General features: G+C 39.9%; 1 protein-coding gene across 1 annotated transcript; it reads left to right on the top strand.

Moving 5' to 3' along the window:
* Positions 1 to 408: 408 nt before the first annotated feature.
* nradd (neurotrophin receptor associated death domain) lies at positions 409 to 14,276 on the top strand. The gene is made up of 6 exons (XM_055048197.1): positions 409 to 1,076; positions 7,918 to 8,050; positions 8,408 to 8,761; positions 9,918 to 10,134; positions 10,222 to 10,364; positions 12,272 to 14,276. The coding sequence occupies exons 1-6, from the start codon at positions 1,038 to 1,040 to the stop codon at positions 12,583 to 12,585; spliced, it is 1,200 nt and encodes a 399-aa protein (XP_054904172.1). The 5' UTR covers positions 409 to 1,037; the 3' UTR covers positions 12,586 to 14,276.
* The last annotated feature ends 1,490 nt before the right edge of the window (positions 14,277 to 15,766 follow it).

The raw sequence follows: 15,766 nt of genomic DNA on the forward strand, positions 1-15,766 counted from the left end.
GGAAAATCCTGTTCAGTTCCTCCGTTCCTTTGCTTTGCTTTAACCTGCAACATCACATCCAAGGGAATTTTGTCCTGAAGTTGTAACTTGACAGGACATACAAAGTAAAAAATAATGAAAGAGCATTTTACATTGTGCAGTGTGGAACACTACAAGATCGCCCACAGACTTGTGAAATCATCTGCAGCTCCCCAAAGCATGGCTGTAAGTAAAAGAGTCCACACTGTAAAAACTAATCTATAGAATTGACCTAATAAATCTGAGGTAACAATTTGCATTGACTCTTTTGGGGTATATTCAATTCCATATATCGAGTATAATGTCACTGAACAAAAAATATATAAAATACTTAAAGAAATTGGGTAAAATTTACCTCATATTTATTCAATTTACTTCCGCCGGGGATGCACGCATTTAACAATTGGCCTTCAATCCAACAATTGACAAGAGTCAGACATCCTGTGCTGTTAAAGTTAATGAGATCCGAGGAGTCCCTTCGCCGCGTCTCAGTGATGCAGCCAATCAGGGAGCGCGGCTGAAAGCTGAGGAGATGGGAGGAGAAAAGTCCTGGTGCAGTTTTTTTCTTTCTTTCTTTCTTCTTCTTCTTTTGCCCCTCTGCCTCATCTGTTGCAAAGCTGCAGGAGAGAAGAAAGCTGCAAACGCACATCCCGCAGCCCGAGACAGAGAGACTCTGTTGCCACGGAGGAATGAGCTGAAAGAAACCTCTCTCTGTTTCCCCTGGATTACATCTACGGGTTTTTGCTTTCTTTCTTTTTCTTTTTCTTTTTTTTACGCATCTGGAAGTCGCTATTTCTTTCTCTTTTTTTTTCTTTGTGCGTGAGAGCAAACTTTTGCAGGTCCATGACGGAGAGGCGGAACCGGCTCGTTCGTGTTGTGTTTTAATCAGTTCTTGCGCTGCGGAGGTTTCTGGCCGCTTCGAGCCGCTCGTTGAGCGCCGGAGGCAGAAAGCAGCTCTGGTGCGACGCGGAGACGCGCCGCGGTGATCGGAGACGAAGAGACCTGCGGAGACTGGAAACATGAGATTGATCGTCATCTCTGCGGTTCTGCTGCTGAAAGTAAGCAAAAGACCAAATAAATCTGCATGTTCTTCTTTGACAAAGATTTTTTGGTGTGTGTCTCTCTTCTGATTCGTAATGAGAATATTATCCTGATATAAACCTGAGGCGTTTTTGTAAAGCGATCCCACCCAGATTGGAGCGCACCATTGTTCCCACAGGGTTTCTGTTTCACGCCGCAGAGCCATATGGATGGCACAGGCTCTGTATGTTGCGCTATTGTTGCCAAATATTAATAGAAAGATGAACGTCATATGGTGTGTTTGGTTCCCTGCAGGGGTTCAAGTGCAACATGCTTCACATCTGCATGCAGAGCCGGTCCAAGATTCTTTAAGGCCCCCAAACATTTTCTCCCTAACTTCACCACAGCTTGGCTGGAGTCTTTATCAACATCATCCATGTTTATGTGTTTATGCATTGTGCAACTCATTTAACAATCTGTGTGTATATATATATATATATATATATATATATATATATATATATTATATATATATATATATATATATATATATATATATATATAAAGTCAGATTATCTTGCCAGACTAATGTGACAATGCAAAAGTAAGCAATAAGTGAAAGACCAAAGTTAGCCCCCACCATTGATCTATCACCACTCCTAAAGCAATTATGCCTTTGCAAAACTGACTTTTACTCTTGGATGCCCCCTAAAGGTTTTGAGGTGTTAAGCAGCTGCTTTTATTTCATTAATTTATACCTTATTTCAGAGGCTAGTTACTAAAATTCTTTTGGACTATAGGAGGAATTTGATTTTGGTCTCTTCCAGTCACCACAGCTCAGCTAAAATCTCCTGTTGCGTCATACATCTCTAAATGTTAAATCACGATCATTTTTGCATAACTATTGCAGTAGCAATTTCTCTTCAGCAATGTAGACATATGTAGTGCATTGTCGAGGTACAGACTGGGATACTTCTAAAATATTTATTTATTCTAAAAGAAAATATTTAGCAGGGGAAAGTCCTTACAGGCGACACTGTTTATTTTGCATGATAACAGCTGGTGGTTTCAGGTCAGTTTTCCCTTTTGCAATATCGTTCCTCTACTTTGTGCCTATTTATCATTTGTTCGCTCTTATTTGCATTTGCATTAAGCAAATCATGAATTCAAGCCTTTGCATATCAGTTTTATGTTCATTTTTTTTTTGGTTGAGATAAGCATCAAATCTAATTTATTTTAATATTGTTTTCTGAAAACTTTGTGTTTCCATGCATTCCAAATTACTGTAACCCTGAGCAACCGCCTTGCTGGTCGATGTGATTTGTGAGTCTGAAAACCACATTTCCTTTACCAGACTATGAGCAGATTATATGAAGTTACTTTAAATCGTTGGTTGTCAAAGCATGTCTGAAATGTACACTCAGTCTGTAGGAAATGACTCATGGTAGATGGCTCCATGTTGTACCCAGAAACATCTGGTTAGAAACCAAATGAAATGGGAAAAGTTCAAATTAGAGAAGGGTGGGAAGAAAAGAGCCCTCTGCTGATTTTTCACTGGGGATAAAACAAAATCTTAAATTCTGCTGCTCTAGAGCGCCCCCTGTGGGTTTCCAGGCTTTAAGCGCCTGCTTAGTTTGCTAATGCAACGCCTCAGAATCTGGAGAGCCCTATGGTTAGAGATCATCCTGCAAACGTGTGAAAATCTTTTTATCGATGTTGTGTGTTTGAATTGGGACGATGGTTATCATTTCCAACCCAGAGGCCGCCATTGTGCTGAGGCACTAAAAGCCAAAACACAAGGGCACTTTTCCAAGATTATCCACCACAAACAAAGTAAATGATCTGTTTTATGAAGAAATTATAGTTTGGGTGTTGTTTTGATGGCTTATTAAAAAACCAGGATCATGGTGAATAGAAAGCCCCTTCCTTTGCTGCAGCAGACAATAGTCTGACTCTCATTTTCGTCCAAGCCTCACAGCGCTGGAGATCCTGTCTAGACTTGCTCTTCACAGTCACAGAACTTTTGTTAGATCTAAGTATTTAGATAACACCTCACCTTTTTAAGACGATGGATATCTCTGAGATTTGAGGGGAAGGTGTCAACAAAGAGCATGTGTGAAATCTAAGATGTTGCTTCTCATCTGGAAAATGCACATCTTGTCACATGATGCTCTCTTTCCCCATTAGACGACTTAGCGCAGATGCAGAAAGTTGTTGGATTAAATCGTCTCGTTGCATCCGCGGATTACGGCTATTCCAAGTGAAAATGTGAAAGAAAAAGCGGGAAATGAAAGTCTCTAATGTCAACCTGGGTTTTTTCATACAGCTGGGAGGAATAAACATCATTTTAACTCATAGAGTCTCTCAATATAGTTGAAGCTTGTAATTAACAGTCATGTTTGTTATCGATGCTGCCTTTGGTCGTCTGTGATTTCTTTTCCAAGATAAAAAAATGTAAATCCTGAGAGAAACCCGTGCAGATTTGCTGAAGTCTGCCTCGGCCCACGCTGTCTTGGCTCCCAAACCTTCAGTCGGATTTTAAATTCTTATGGATCAACGTTTTCACAAGGGGGAGAGCATCCTTTTGTGACTCTGTTTTTCCGCGGATCAGATTAGATGTTGAGACTCCGGGCCTTCTCGCTTCAGAAAGGGTTCAGGACATTTTTAACGCACTAAGAAGGCGATGTGTGTGTGTGTTAGTGTGTGCGTCTGATCCGCGTTGACTGAGTGACTCGGGCAGCCGTGGAGTTGAGAGGCCCATTGAAAGCAGCTCTCCATGGTGGTCCGTCTGGTCTCACTGGGGAATCCCGTCAGATTGAAGCTTACTGCCTTAATGGCAGAAGCAACTGCGGCTCCCTTTCCTTCAGATTTTAGAGCCCAGATTCAGCAGATAAGAGAAAAAAATCCTCTGAGGGGTCGTGACCAGTTAATTTATGAAGATAATGACAAAGTCTTGTAGCGACACAGTAAGCCTGTCCCCTAAAAGTAAGTTGCTTTCATATTTTACCATATACTTCCCCAAAGGCAGATATTAAAAATGCTTTGAGAAAAAAGTTCCTCGAAGAGTTTTTGCTACTTTTTTCACATAACCTTTGCACATATTTCGTACCTGACCTGGAAGGCATGTGCTTGAAAAATTACAAAGGGAACATGTGAAGAACATGAGAAGAAGAGTCAAAGTTACAACAAACAATGAACAGATAAACAATATCTGCAAATCATGTCGTGGAGAAATATGACAAATAATCCACTTTCGGTATAATTTCAAATAGGTTCCTTAATTTGAAATGCCTGTTTGAAAATAACTGCAGCCTCCTATACTTTTAAATAAAAATAAAAAAATTAAGGATAGAATTTGAAAAATTGAGAAGACATGGAAGTTGTCTATAATAACATAACCAGCTGCTTTTGTACTTTGACGAATGTTAACATCCATTTTAACTGATTTTCATGAAGCACCCACTGCTCTGTTTTACTGGTTAGAGCTGGGAAGCCTGAGAAATGAGGGAAAATATTCCTGTGAAAGTTTTTTTTTTTTGGATTTCGGACTGAAAATGAGTGAAAAGGCCACTGAGAGACTTTGAAAGACCTTCAGAAGCTTTGAATAAAGTCTGGTACTCTGAAAGGAAGTTGTAGTATGATACATACTACATTGAGAAAAATATTTTTCTCATATATTCATATCTTTAATTATTAAGACTACTATTTAATGTCATTTGTTGAGCTCTTTATTTGCTTGTCTGTCTGGAAATTTGCTTTGAGTTCCAAAAAATGTTTCTGGAACTCAATATTTTCTGACAATTGCACAAAAATTGCAAGTTGTTCATGTGACAGGAATTATATTTGCAGCTCTGTAATAGGAGCTTTACTCATCAGTGTCTCAGTAGGTGTGACTATTGAAGCTGGAAGCTGTGATTGCATGCTAGAGAACATTGCATGCTCTTCTGAAGGAATAATAGTTTATGTCACCAGTAGATCCCCTCACACTCCTCACATGACTTACATATCCATGTTGCTGTATTCATAAATGGAGGATAAATGACTCATATGTATTGGTGTTCAGGCGGCTTCCTGGTTTATGGTAAAATGTTGAAATTTCTCTCGGCATCCAGCGATAATTTATTAAAGAAAGAAAAATGAGATAAAGCTTCATATTTCTGCAAGGACATGAACTCAGGGCTGTTTTTGTTGCCCTTTTAGGGTCATTTCACAAGAATTTTTAAAGCAAGGCTGAACCAGGTTTTTGCGACTGCCAGTTTTATTGCATGCCTCTGATAATTTCTCATGTATCTTAAATATTGTCCCTACATAGTAATGCTTAGCCTTGTGAAGATGACAGATTCTGTCACTCCCCTCCAGTGTGTCATGGATTGAATCTGCCATTGCACCCAGAGCCTCTCTTTGAGAAGTGTCAAATTTTCCAGTTTTCAGCTGAGTTGCTGTCCCGTTTTACAGCCCCGGCTGGCAGAGGTGAACCGGCTCAGGTTCGGAACGACTGTAAAATTAGAAATCCAAGCTGTAGGTAAAAATAAAGCAGGGCCACCATCATCAAATATTTACCAAAGCAAAGTTTAGGCTCTAAAGAGGTTGACTAGTGTTTGGAGAATAGCCTCATCTGTCACATAAAAGAGGACCAGCTGTGATGCTTTTTTAGGTTTGCTGTAAGTCCACTGTGTGTGCTAACTCCAGACTGGTTTATTCCTGCTGGGTCCAACCGTCCTGATACCATAATTCCTCTGATCTGGGCCCTGCGGCTGGCGTTCAGATATCATCGGCTCCACCATAAAGCACCGCAGTCTGACTGACTGTTGTTGGAACGATGTGAGCCCAGATTCAAAGCTGTAGTATCAGCATGGAACATTTGAGTGTTTTCTGACTGGGAGCAAAGCACTCTGTGTGTGTGGGGGGGGGGCGTTGCTGGTGGGGTTTTAATGGAGGCCCTACAGGTCCACACATGCTCCCCTTGAGCTTCTTGGCAGACTTCAGAGACAAAGAAAGAAATCATCATCGGGCAGTTTAGATGTTGCTTTTCCCCTTAGCAGGAGGTTAGTTGTTAGACATCTGTTTGCTCGGTTTGTTCTTGTCAGGCCCCTGGGCGGAGAAGGCCAGTCGCCTTGTGCATATTTAAGATGCCGTTGCATTGAGGCTGCAGAGGCGGGGGGGTTATTGGTGAAACGCTGATCTTCACAGACACACCTGGAGGGCTTGGTGACTTCAAAGGTGTCTCTGAACACTTTCATGCTGGGTGGCTTTGGTTCACTGACACCCTTGGCAAAGGCTGGGCCCGTCCCCCTCACCCCTTTCACATGCGCTGGCTGTGAAAAGTGTCCTTCACTTTGGATTTGGATTGAGTGGAAACAGAATAGAAGCTCCTCTTGATTTGTTAGCTTCTATTACCTTTAGTGCTTTGCAAAGGTATTGATGTAATAGATTTTGTGACGTTATGAGTTAAGACTTAACTCACTACCAATTAATGGCCAGCATGAGATTCTACCAGGTATTTTGGTCTAGTTTCTGGGGCAAATATCTTAGTACACTTGAAATAAACTAAGTTACAAGTAACTTTTCAGCAAGATACAGGAGCTTGTTGTAAGTCAATAATTCTATAGTACTGATTTAAAAAGTATTACTTCCACTGGCAGATTGTTTCACTTAGAGCAAGACATATTTAAAATTTTATAAGTGAAATAACCTGCCAGTGATACTACCTGTCATCAATATTGAGGAATTATTTGCTTTTAAAGAGCCACTACTCTTTCCTTGTAATTTAGTTTTGTCTTAACTAACTTAGTTTTGTCTTAACTAACTAATTCATGTGTTCATATTTGCACTAGGAAGACAAATGTGGTCGGATTTTGTGTTTTTGCAGTGAGGGGAGTATTAGAAAGACCTGGAGGATCATAACTATGGAGGAAATGCAGAAATCCACAGCTCAGACTGCAATGAGTGTCAGTTAGAAATACCTTATTGAAAAGAAGCATTATGAAGTTCTACTTAGTTTATCACAAGCCATCAAATGTGTGGAGCAAGGTGTCTACCATTTCTAGTATCCTACATGCAGAACAATAGTTTTGCATTGAATATCTGTCCCAGGAAAGCAAAATCCTTATTCACAGATATTTGCCATTTGAATTATCTAAAATGATCTGTTGGATAATTTGCAAGACGCTTGTGAAATGTTCAGCTGCAATTGTAGACCAGTTTGGTTTGCCAAGGTATTGTCTTAGTCTGGCTGAATAGAAATGTGTAACACACTGTTCTGAGTTTTGTTCACACAACATTGTGAAAACCTTGCATCCATTTCCTTTAATTTCACAATGGGCTCTACTTCACATTGGTCTGTTACATAAAAACACTTAAATAAAACACTGAAGTTTGAGTTTATAACAAGATGAATCGTTGATATGTTTCAGCGTGTGACTACTTTGACAGGGCACCGTAATATCTATGTTTGTAATTTTTTTTCTGCAATAATGTAAAACTCAACAATCCTCTCAGATGCAATCTCTTCTGTGAAAGCTGTGAAGAACATCTAAACTGTTGTGTTTGTGTCACATCATAAGCCGGGCCGCTCCAGTACCCACTTACAGATAAGAAGTCAGAGCACTTGGAGAGTGAACTGAGTCAGATGGAAAGATTGCAAAAAGAACAACGAAAAAAAGGCTTGACGTTTTCCATGTGTCTTTGATCACAAAAGGGTGGGAAGAGTGGGATTTGCTTGCAAAAAGATGACGAAATCGTGTTTTCCTGTGAAGGAAAAAATTATGCAGGGTTTCTGTGATTTGATCAAAAGTTAATAGGCAAAAACATGTAAAGAAATATATGTAGCTCTTTCCTGAAGAGCAGTGAGTTTATCTTTACACTTCATGTTTTCTCTAGGTTGCTCTTGGAAAGGGTTGTGCTAGTGGGAAGTACACCGAGTCGGGACATTGTTGCAATTTGTGTCCAGCTGGTTATGGATTGGAGAAAATGTGTGGGAAGGAAAATACCAAATGTCAACCATGTCTGCCAGGTAAGCACTGACAATTTGTTTGTACAACAGGATGCTTCTTGTTTATTACCTGATATTAACATTTTTTTCCAAAATTTCACATATCCACCAAGCAGAGATATTTTGAGATATGCACTGGAAACGTAAAATTTTTGTGTAGCTAAGGAGAAAAAGAATGGTTTCCTGGACTTTATGCATAAAGAAAAAATTGCTAAGAATCAGTAATGCTGTCCTGCTATGATATTATTTCCCCCAAACATCTGCATGTACAGTACTTAATGAAAGAAGTTAAAATTAACTTATTTTGTATTTTATGGCAACATTTCAGTATTTAAAATTGGAATGCACTTAATTATCCATTCAAACCTCTTTTCCCAGGAACATTTTCACCATCCGAAGGCCTCAACTCTTGCCTGCCATGCAGCCCCTGTCCGTTTGGTGTGCCCACGCTGGCGTCCTGTTCGACAACCCAGGACACGCAATGCGAGTGCGACACTGGCTTCTACTTTCTGAGCGGCTTGGCTCTATGCGCACCCTGTTCTAAGTGCAGGCTAGGTCATGGGGTCGTCCGGGAGTGCAGTCCTCAAGGAGACACGCTTTGCCAGAAGTGTGGCCCGGGAACCTTCTCAGAGGAGGACCTCAACACCAAACCCTGCCAGGCTTGCAGTCAGTGCTCTGATGAAGAAGTGGAGATCCAATCCTGTATGCACAACGTTGACACACTCTGCATGGGTGAGTGCTTTCATGCAAATACACTCTCCTTATTGAAACACAAATCTAATATATTTGGTAGTTTTGCAAACAGCTTTTGAAGGAAGAATCTGGGCATAATGTTATTCACTCAGTAAAATCACAGAATCCTGGCAGCCATTCGGGGGTGAATAAACGCTTGGCCATGTGAAGCTATTTAGATGGCAGAGGGGATATTTTTCCTTTGTGAGGCAGCCCCACCCCCCCAACCTACCTCACACTTTCCCAAAACACCTGGTGGAACTGTGAGGCCAGAGAGCTCTTCATACAAACTATTTGCAAGTCCAACGCTCCTAAGAACAATTGAAAATTACATAATGGAGAAACATTGTTGTGCTGATGTGCTGGAGGCAGAGTGTCAGAAAGAGCAGGAACTTCTTAGAGAGACAGAGGTCAATTTCACGGCTCTGAATTGCAAAGTTAAGTTTCTTTTAAGTAATGATTGATATCTGGAAGCGAATAATTAAATCACGAGATGAAATCCACTTTTTTCTATTTGACATGAAATCCCCAAAAACAGACCAGTTTATGAAAGGACAGAAGGATTCACTGGAGACAATTTGAGCTACAGTTGTGTCACCTAAAACATAAGACTCCAATGAAAAAAAATATTTACTTACTACCCATACTTAACGGGGTTACCATTAGTTGTGCAAGTTCCCTAAAATTGAATTTGCAGGACCAGAGTCTCTGAACATGTGGGCAGCACCTGATTCCATAGTTTCTCAACACAAAGAAACACGAGAAGTCCAAAAGCTCACTTTAGTGTTGTCGTCCAATTGATTAAAGGTTGACAGGTCTTTAGGTTAACTGCTGCTGAAGGCAAAGTGAGGCAGCTGACCCTGACTGCTAGTGATCTTGCCCTCAAAGGGCTACACTTGCTCCCTAAGACAAAGGTCATCTGTACTCATTGAGAGTCCATTTGTCATGACCCTTTTGACCCTGCACAGGTCGGTGCCTTATCTTGTGCTGTTTGATCCCAAAAAGGTAAAAGTGCAGGGCGGCTAAAAAATAGGGGCAACGGAAGGTTAAAATCCCCAGGGGAGCAGAGTGACAGAAGTTATCTTCACATCTGGTCTAAATATGTTCTGATGAGCATGTGTGCAGCTCCTTCTTGAGACGTCTTTATGTCTGATAGATAAGAAGCTGCACATCGGCCCTGCTGGTACCGATGGGGTCGTGAATATTCCCAACGGGGCGGTGATGGAGGAAAATGAGGAGGAAGGCGGCAGCCCCGCACCGGGACCGTCCAAGTTTACACCGCTGGATGAGGGCGGCAGCAACAACATTCTCGTTTACGTGTCTGTCCTGGCTGCTGTGGTGCTGGGCTTGTTGGTTTATGTGGCTTATAAATGGTGAGTTTGTACTGCGTCCATGTCCTGTATTAACGTGAGCATGTTGGGCATGTGCACACTTAAACTGCTTTCATGGACTCTTCTCAGTTGGAGGTCGTGCAAACAGAAGAAGGCCCTCTCCAAGGCCCGTGTGGCAGAGCTGGCAACGTCTCCAGAAGGAGAAAAGCTCCAAAGTGACAGCGGTGTGTTTCTGGACTCTTACAGCCTGCAGGACAACCAGCCCAGTAAAGGCAAGGAAGACACACAGATTGTAATTCTACAATTGCAAATGCTTACATTTTTTATACACTTCCTTCTGAGCTCTTACTGAAAAGTCCTAGTGGGATACACTTCCAAGCTATCTGCTGTGGCAATAGATCTTTCCTTAAAAACCTGCCCTATCAAATGCCACACGAGTCTTCTGCGCTCTAGTGGTTAATGGAGGTACAACATGTGGCAAGTGTCAATGTGCCATATTTATTCCAAGGCCAGGATAGCTGTTCGCTCTAAAGTTTTCATGGAGAACGAAATTTTCTAGGCACAATGACAGACAGCAAAATATATTTAAAAATAAGTCAAAATAATCATAATTTCTGACCATGTAATGCCTAAACATTATTTTTGATAAGTGAGTTTACGAAACCAACTTTTAAACTATTTTGGTGCTTTGCTGAACAGCCTATTGTGTTAAATCCAACGAAAGCTGTGCTGAATTTGTGTGTGTCGGCTGAAATCCGTTAGGTTCATGCAGGTTTATTTTATAGGTCATCACTTAAGTTGTTGTTTAGTGGAATTCCAGGTTCTACTTGCACTTTAAATATCAAATTCAAACATGTTATACATTTAAAACTTCATTTAAATCTGAATATTGGGGATTAACTGTGGAAACATTATCTATTTAGATATTTTGTCTATGCAATAAAGTCTTTGTTGAAGTATAACATTATCTACTATGTTTTCCACTAGACTAAAGGTTTGGTTTCTCATTGATCAGAATATATTAAAAGCATCTTGAAGTCTTTTTCTTTTTTTTTTTTTTTTTTTTTTTGGCAAACTAAAGAAAAGTTTCACTCTTCTACTCTCCATAAAGTTTGTCAGTTTTATGGATGGGTCTGGACTATAAACACCATTCCAGTAATGATTGCTGGAGAACTCAGTGGTTGACTGGGTCATGCGTTAAAGATGATTTACTGGTGAGGAAACGATTATCAGATTCCTCTTTACGCTGTTAGCATCACATTCCTCAGCTAAGTTGTGCCATTGTCTCGGGCGTCCAACTCCCTCCAAGAGAAATGTGTCACTGTTGTCCCATGTTGAGCAGGATCTACCACACATCCTCTAATTACTGCTGTAACGTAACACATTACTGGCCTTTTTCACACCAATTCTCATGTTACTATTGAAAGAAACAAATGTAATAATAGCTTTGAAGAATTATAGTAAGATATTATCTAATAAACACAAAGCAGAAATTACAACTGCAGACATTTTTAAGCCTAGACTGAATTACAGTCAGAGACCATGAAGAAATGTCACTTGCCCTTTTTCTGACCCTTGACCTGCACGAGTCATATATGCTTCACGGCGTCTGACTTGTTTAAGTGGCATGTTTTTGGGTATTTCCTATTTTAAACGGTGATATGGAGAAACCAACCTCTGTGTATCCAAAGCCCAGATGAAAAATTTAGATCAGCTTAACTTAAAACTTCTCGTTTGAAGTTATGGTGCTTTGTTAAAAGTAAAAACAAAAAAATATATATATATATCTTTCCTTTTTTTGTTTGTTTTACAAGGGCCGCCAATAAATGCAGTCCTCAAGTCCAAGGTCTGTCATGGTGACGATTAAACAATGTGACCTCTCTCAAAACGCACTAAGGAGTAATGAGCCCTGGAACAAAATCCAACCAAAGTGTAGCTAAACAAGCAGAAATCAGGGAAACATCAGCAGACAGACTGCCGTAAACAAGCGGGAATGACATTAGTTTCTGCACAAGAATAAACACTGGTGGGCAGAAAAAGAACACAGCCGTGGGCTAATGCATGGCTCTCAGTGATATACGTTTCAAAGTGAACTCTAAACATGGAACAAACATCATGACGTCAGCCAGCTCTTGAGTCCCACCAAGCCTTGAGCTCATTAAGCTTGTTTTCCAAACAGGTACCAAGAGAGACAGCAAGCTCGACAACCGTCTGTACGTCAACTTGCCGCCGCACAAACAGGAGGAGGTGGAGCGCCTCCTGCAGGAGGCAAGCGGCCGTGGATGGAGGCACCTGGGTGCGGCGCTGGGCTACGAACCCGAACAGCTGGACCTGTTCGGACGCGGCGAGGCCCCCGCGCACACGCTCCTGTCTAACTGGGCCCAGAGAGAGGGCTCCACTCTGGGACTGCTGAGCTCGGCGCTAAACCGCATCGAGAGACCCGATGTGGTGACGGCCCTTAACAGCACACAGCAGGGCGTTTCTGTGGTGTGACCAACTCGCCAGACCCTCGAGCGACAATCACAGACTCAAGTGAGGGATCGGCGAGGCGCTCAGCTTTCAGCTCTTCTGTTATGGTTGAAGGAGCCATTCTTAAATTACTTTGTTTATAGACCTTTTTTTTTCACTAAAATACCATCAATACTATAAAAATATATTACTTGTGGCTTCTTTGAACTGTTTGAAAGGTTATGATGTCGAATGGTAACTGATTTGTCTGTCTGCCAGTGCAGGGATTATTGGACTGAATATACAGAGCCGTACAAAATATTTCCCCTGGAAGTTTTCTAGTGTTTTGTTTTTTTGTGTTTTGTCGTTGTTGTTGTTGTTTTTTACATCACATTTACATGTTTCGGATCACAAAGAAAATGTTTATATCAGAGAATGGCAACCTAAGTAACTGCAAGAAGCCCTTTTAAAAAGTTGATTTTATTAATTAAGAGGAAATATTTAAATCTAACTTTTCCCTTTGAGAAAATGAAATTGGCACCATAAATTTGTCAGTTTGCTCTATCTTGGGTGCAACAACCTCAAGTCTGTGCTGCAGCTTGAAGTTACGTTTTTCAGTTTTTATTTTTGTATCAGTGTGGAGGAATTTTTTTATTCTTTTGCAGAATTCAGCTACACTGGAGTGTGTTTGAGCACACGAAGCCTGTTCAAGGTCAAGCAGGTTTTTTGTTCATAAGTGGGGCGGCTTATTGGCTCTATTCATTTCTGCAAGTCTGGGGCAAAGTAGGCCCAGACTATCACACTATCACCCTCCATGCCTGACTAATGTCTGTCAGAAATGCTGAGTCAGTTTACACCAGAGGTAGCGGGATACACAACTTGCAAAAATTATTATTTTTCTTTTTCTCATAAGACCACAGAATATTTTTCCATTTGGTGCTGAAACTCTTCCGTTGAGGTTAGAAAGTGAAGCCTGAAGTGCTTCAGAGACTGTTTAGAGGTATTCGGTTGGATGACTCGGACATGTTTTCTCTCAAGAATTATGGCCGGTCAGCCACTCCTGTGAAGGTTCGTTATTGTTCAGTTTGGTTCACCCACTGGAGATTCGATGCCTTAAAATGACTTTATGGTTTTAAATGGTAAGAGGTTTTATGACTGAAATATGTCACACAATAGATGTTCCTCATCTATTCTTAAATGTTATTTCAATCATTGGTTTGTGTGGTTTTTCTTGATCTTTTGGCCTTCTTCGTGTTGTCAGGTTCCTTTTTAGTAGGAACCTGACAACACGAATCAGACCTTCGTGTTTCTGCTGAAATTGACCCAAAAATGTTTCTAGTCATATTTAATTCAATTGGGAAATCATACAATGTCATAGAACCATGTTGTGTCAGACAGATTTGTTCCCATTAATAACTGCTTCCACCCACAGTGCAGCGACAAAGGAATTCAATCCTTTCATACTTAACGACAATGTCACCGATAAACTTTATATGTTAAGAACAAAACCATTTAGAATAGACACACAAACACTGTAAATATCCAGTTCACAAGCAAAATGATGTGCAGTATGTAGTGAAATGTGTATTTTTGAACAAAAATCAAATCTCACCTTTTACATAAAAAAGGAATATTTCTATGTAAAGTTGTTTATATTGAACTCCGTAGCTCAACGTGTTTCTTCTTTGGATACTTTTTTAAAAAATTTTTTTAAAATAAAGTACTTTTTAAATAATTATGTCTGTACTGCAGTTGACTGCCAAAAGGTTTTGAGACAATTGGAAAAATACTTTCTTTACCTGGCCGGATCACATCTGCATCTTTTTTATTAGACAACAAACTCTTTTTTTTTTTTGGGGCGTATTTTGCGTTCTTTCTGCCACAGCTGCCTGTCTCTGAGAATCTTTATTTCTTTTCGTCTTTCTTTGTTTTTTTTTAATTTTTTTTTTTTTAGCTTATTTCAAGGATATCGTGCAACAGTAATGTAGATTTATCAAAGCCTTTTCTACACTTTTCGCTGAGCGAGGTCACTTTATCCAACAATTTTATTGCCAGGCTAAACTTTTTCCACACACAACCCCTCCTCCCCCCGAAAAACATAGGGAGCCTTTATAGTCTCTAATTTGCCTCCCAGAAACTTCTAAATGTTTATGTAGTATGGGTAAATTTAGGTGTTTTTTATGGTTTTTCCAGTGTGCTGGATTTCCTGTGGTTGCTTACATTAATCCTGTGATAGACTTGCCATTTGGATTTTACTTTCTAAAAGCTTTAAGATGTGCAGGCTTCAGCACCACTAAAGCCAGCATAGAAAACAAATAAATGAAGTGTATCAAAAATGTCCTACTAACATTTATTTATTTCACAAATAATTAAGTGATAAAAAATTGGTTTGTTGGAGTTTTTATATTTGGTCCAATTAGAAGCACAGACTTCAGTGTATTTCATTTGGATTTGATTTAAATATAAAGTGGGGGGAAAAAACGATATTGATTAAAAAAAAAAAAAAAACTTTCACCAAATAAAGATCTCAAATGTGCTGCATGTAAAAAAGAATTTAATTTATATGTATACAATTGCATTTCATAATTGTAATGTTATACATTGCCCTGATTACATCATCTTCACTTTGAAACATGGTTGTTGCAGCAAATATGTAGCGTCCAAGCTACCTTAGCAAACCTTAGTAATTAGCAAACTGTTAAAACTGCTTCAAAATCTACTGAGAGATAGTTTTAATTAATATTCATAGCAGCTTATTTAAAAACCCACATTAAAATCAAGAATAGTAGTTCTTAAACCTCTCCTCAAGTACAACAATTTGCCCATGTAATGTTATTTTAGGTATTTGTTAAAGCCTTAATTACACAGGCTCAGTTTGGCAGGTTTACCGATGACATCAACCTGCTGTTGTTTGGCACCAAATATAATATTACTTTTTGTGACTTTACTGAACTCATAATCCTCCTTTCTGCTTTTGAACTGCGATTGTTTACCAATTCCTGTTTCCCACTTGTTGGGATTTAGATGAGGAAATTTGGACCTGCTTGGAATGCAATACGTCTTTATCAAAGGATTTACAGTATTAAAACACTTCCTGAAAAAAACCTTGAGGGAAATACTTTTTTTTTTTTTTTAATCATTTGAGTGTGAATTCAAAAGAACAGCTTTGGTCAAGCCTTCACCGAGGCTCAGTCTCACTGAACTCAGCTCTGTTAATGATGTCTCA

Source organism: Poeciliopsis prolifica, unplaced genomic scaffold (genome assembly GCF_027474105.1).
Source record: "Poeciliopsis prolifica strain line A6 unplaced genomic scaffold, Auburn_PproV2 SCAFFOLD026, whole genome shotgun sequence".
Classification (NCBI taxonomy): Eukaryota; Metazoa; Chordata; class Actinopteri; order Cyprinodontiformes; family Poeciliidae; genus Poeciliopsis; species Poeciliopsis prolifica.

Bases quoted from the DNA above. Each gene is read 5' to 3' on its own strand.
- nradd (XM_055048197.1), top strand. From the start codon at position 1,038: ATGAGATTGATCGTCATCTCTGCGGTTCTGCTGCTGAAA. The intron at 10,135-10,221 runs GTGAGTTTGTAC...GACTCTTCTCAG, and splicing joins GTTTATGTGGCTTATAAATG to TTGGAGGTCGTGCAAACAGA. The intron at 10,365-12,271 runs GCAAGGAAGACA...TTTTCCAAACAG, and splicing joins GGACAACCAGCCCAGTAAAG to GTACCAAGAGAGACAGCAAG.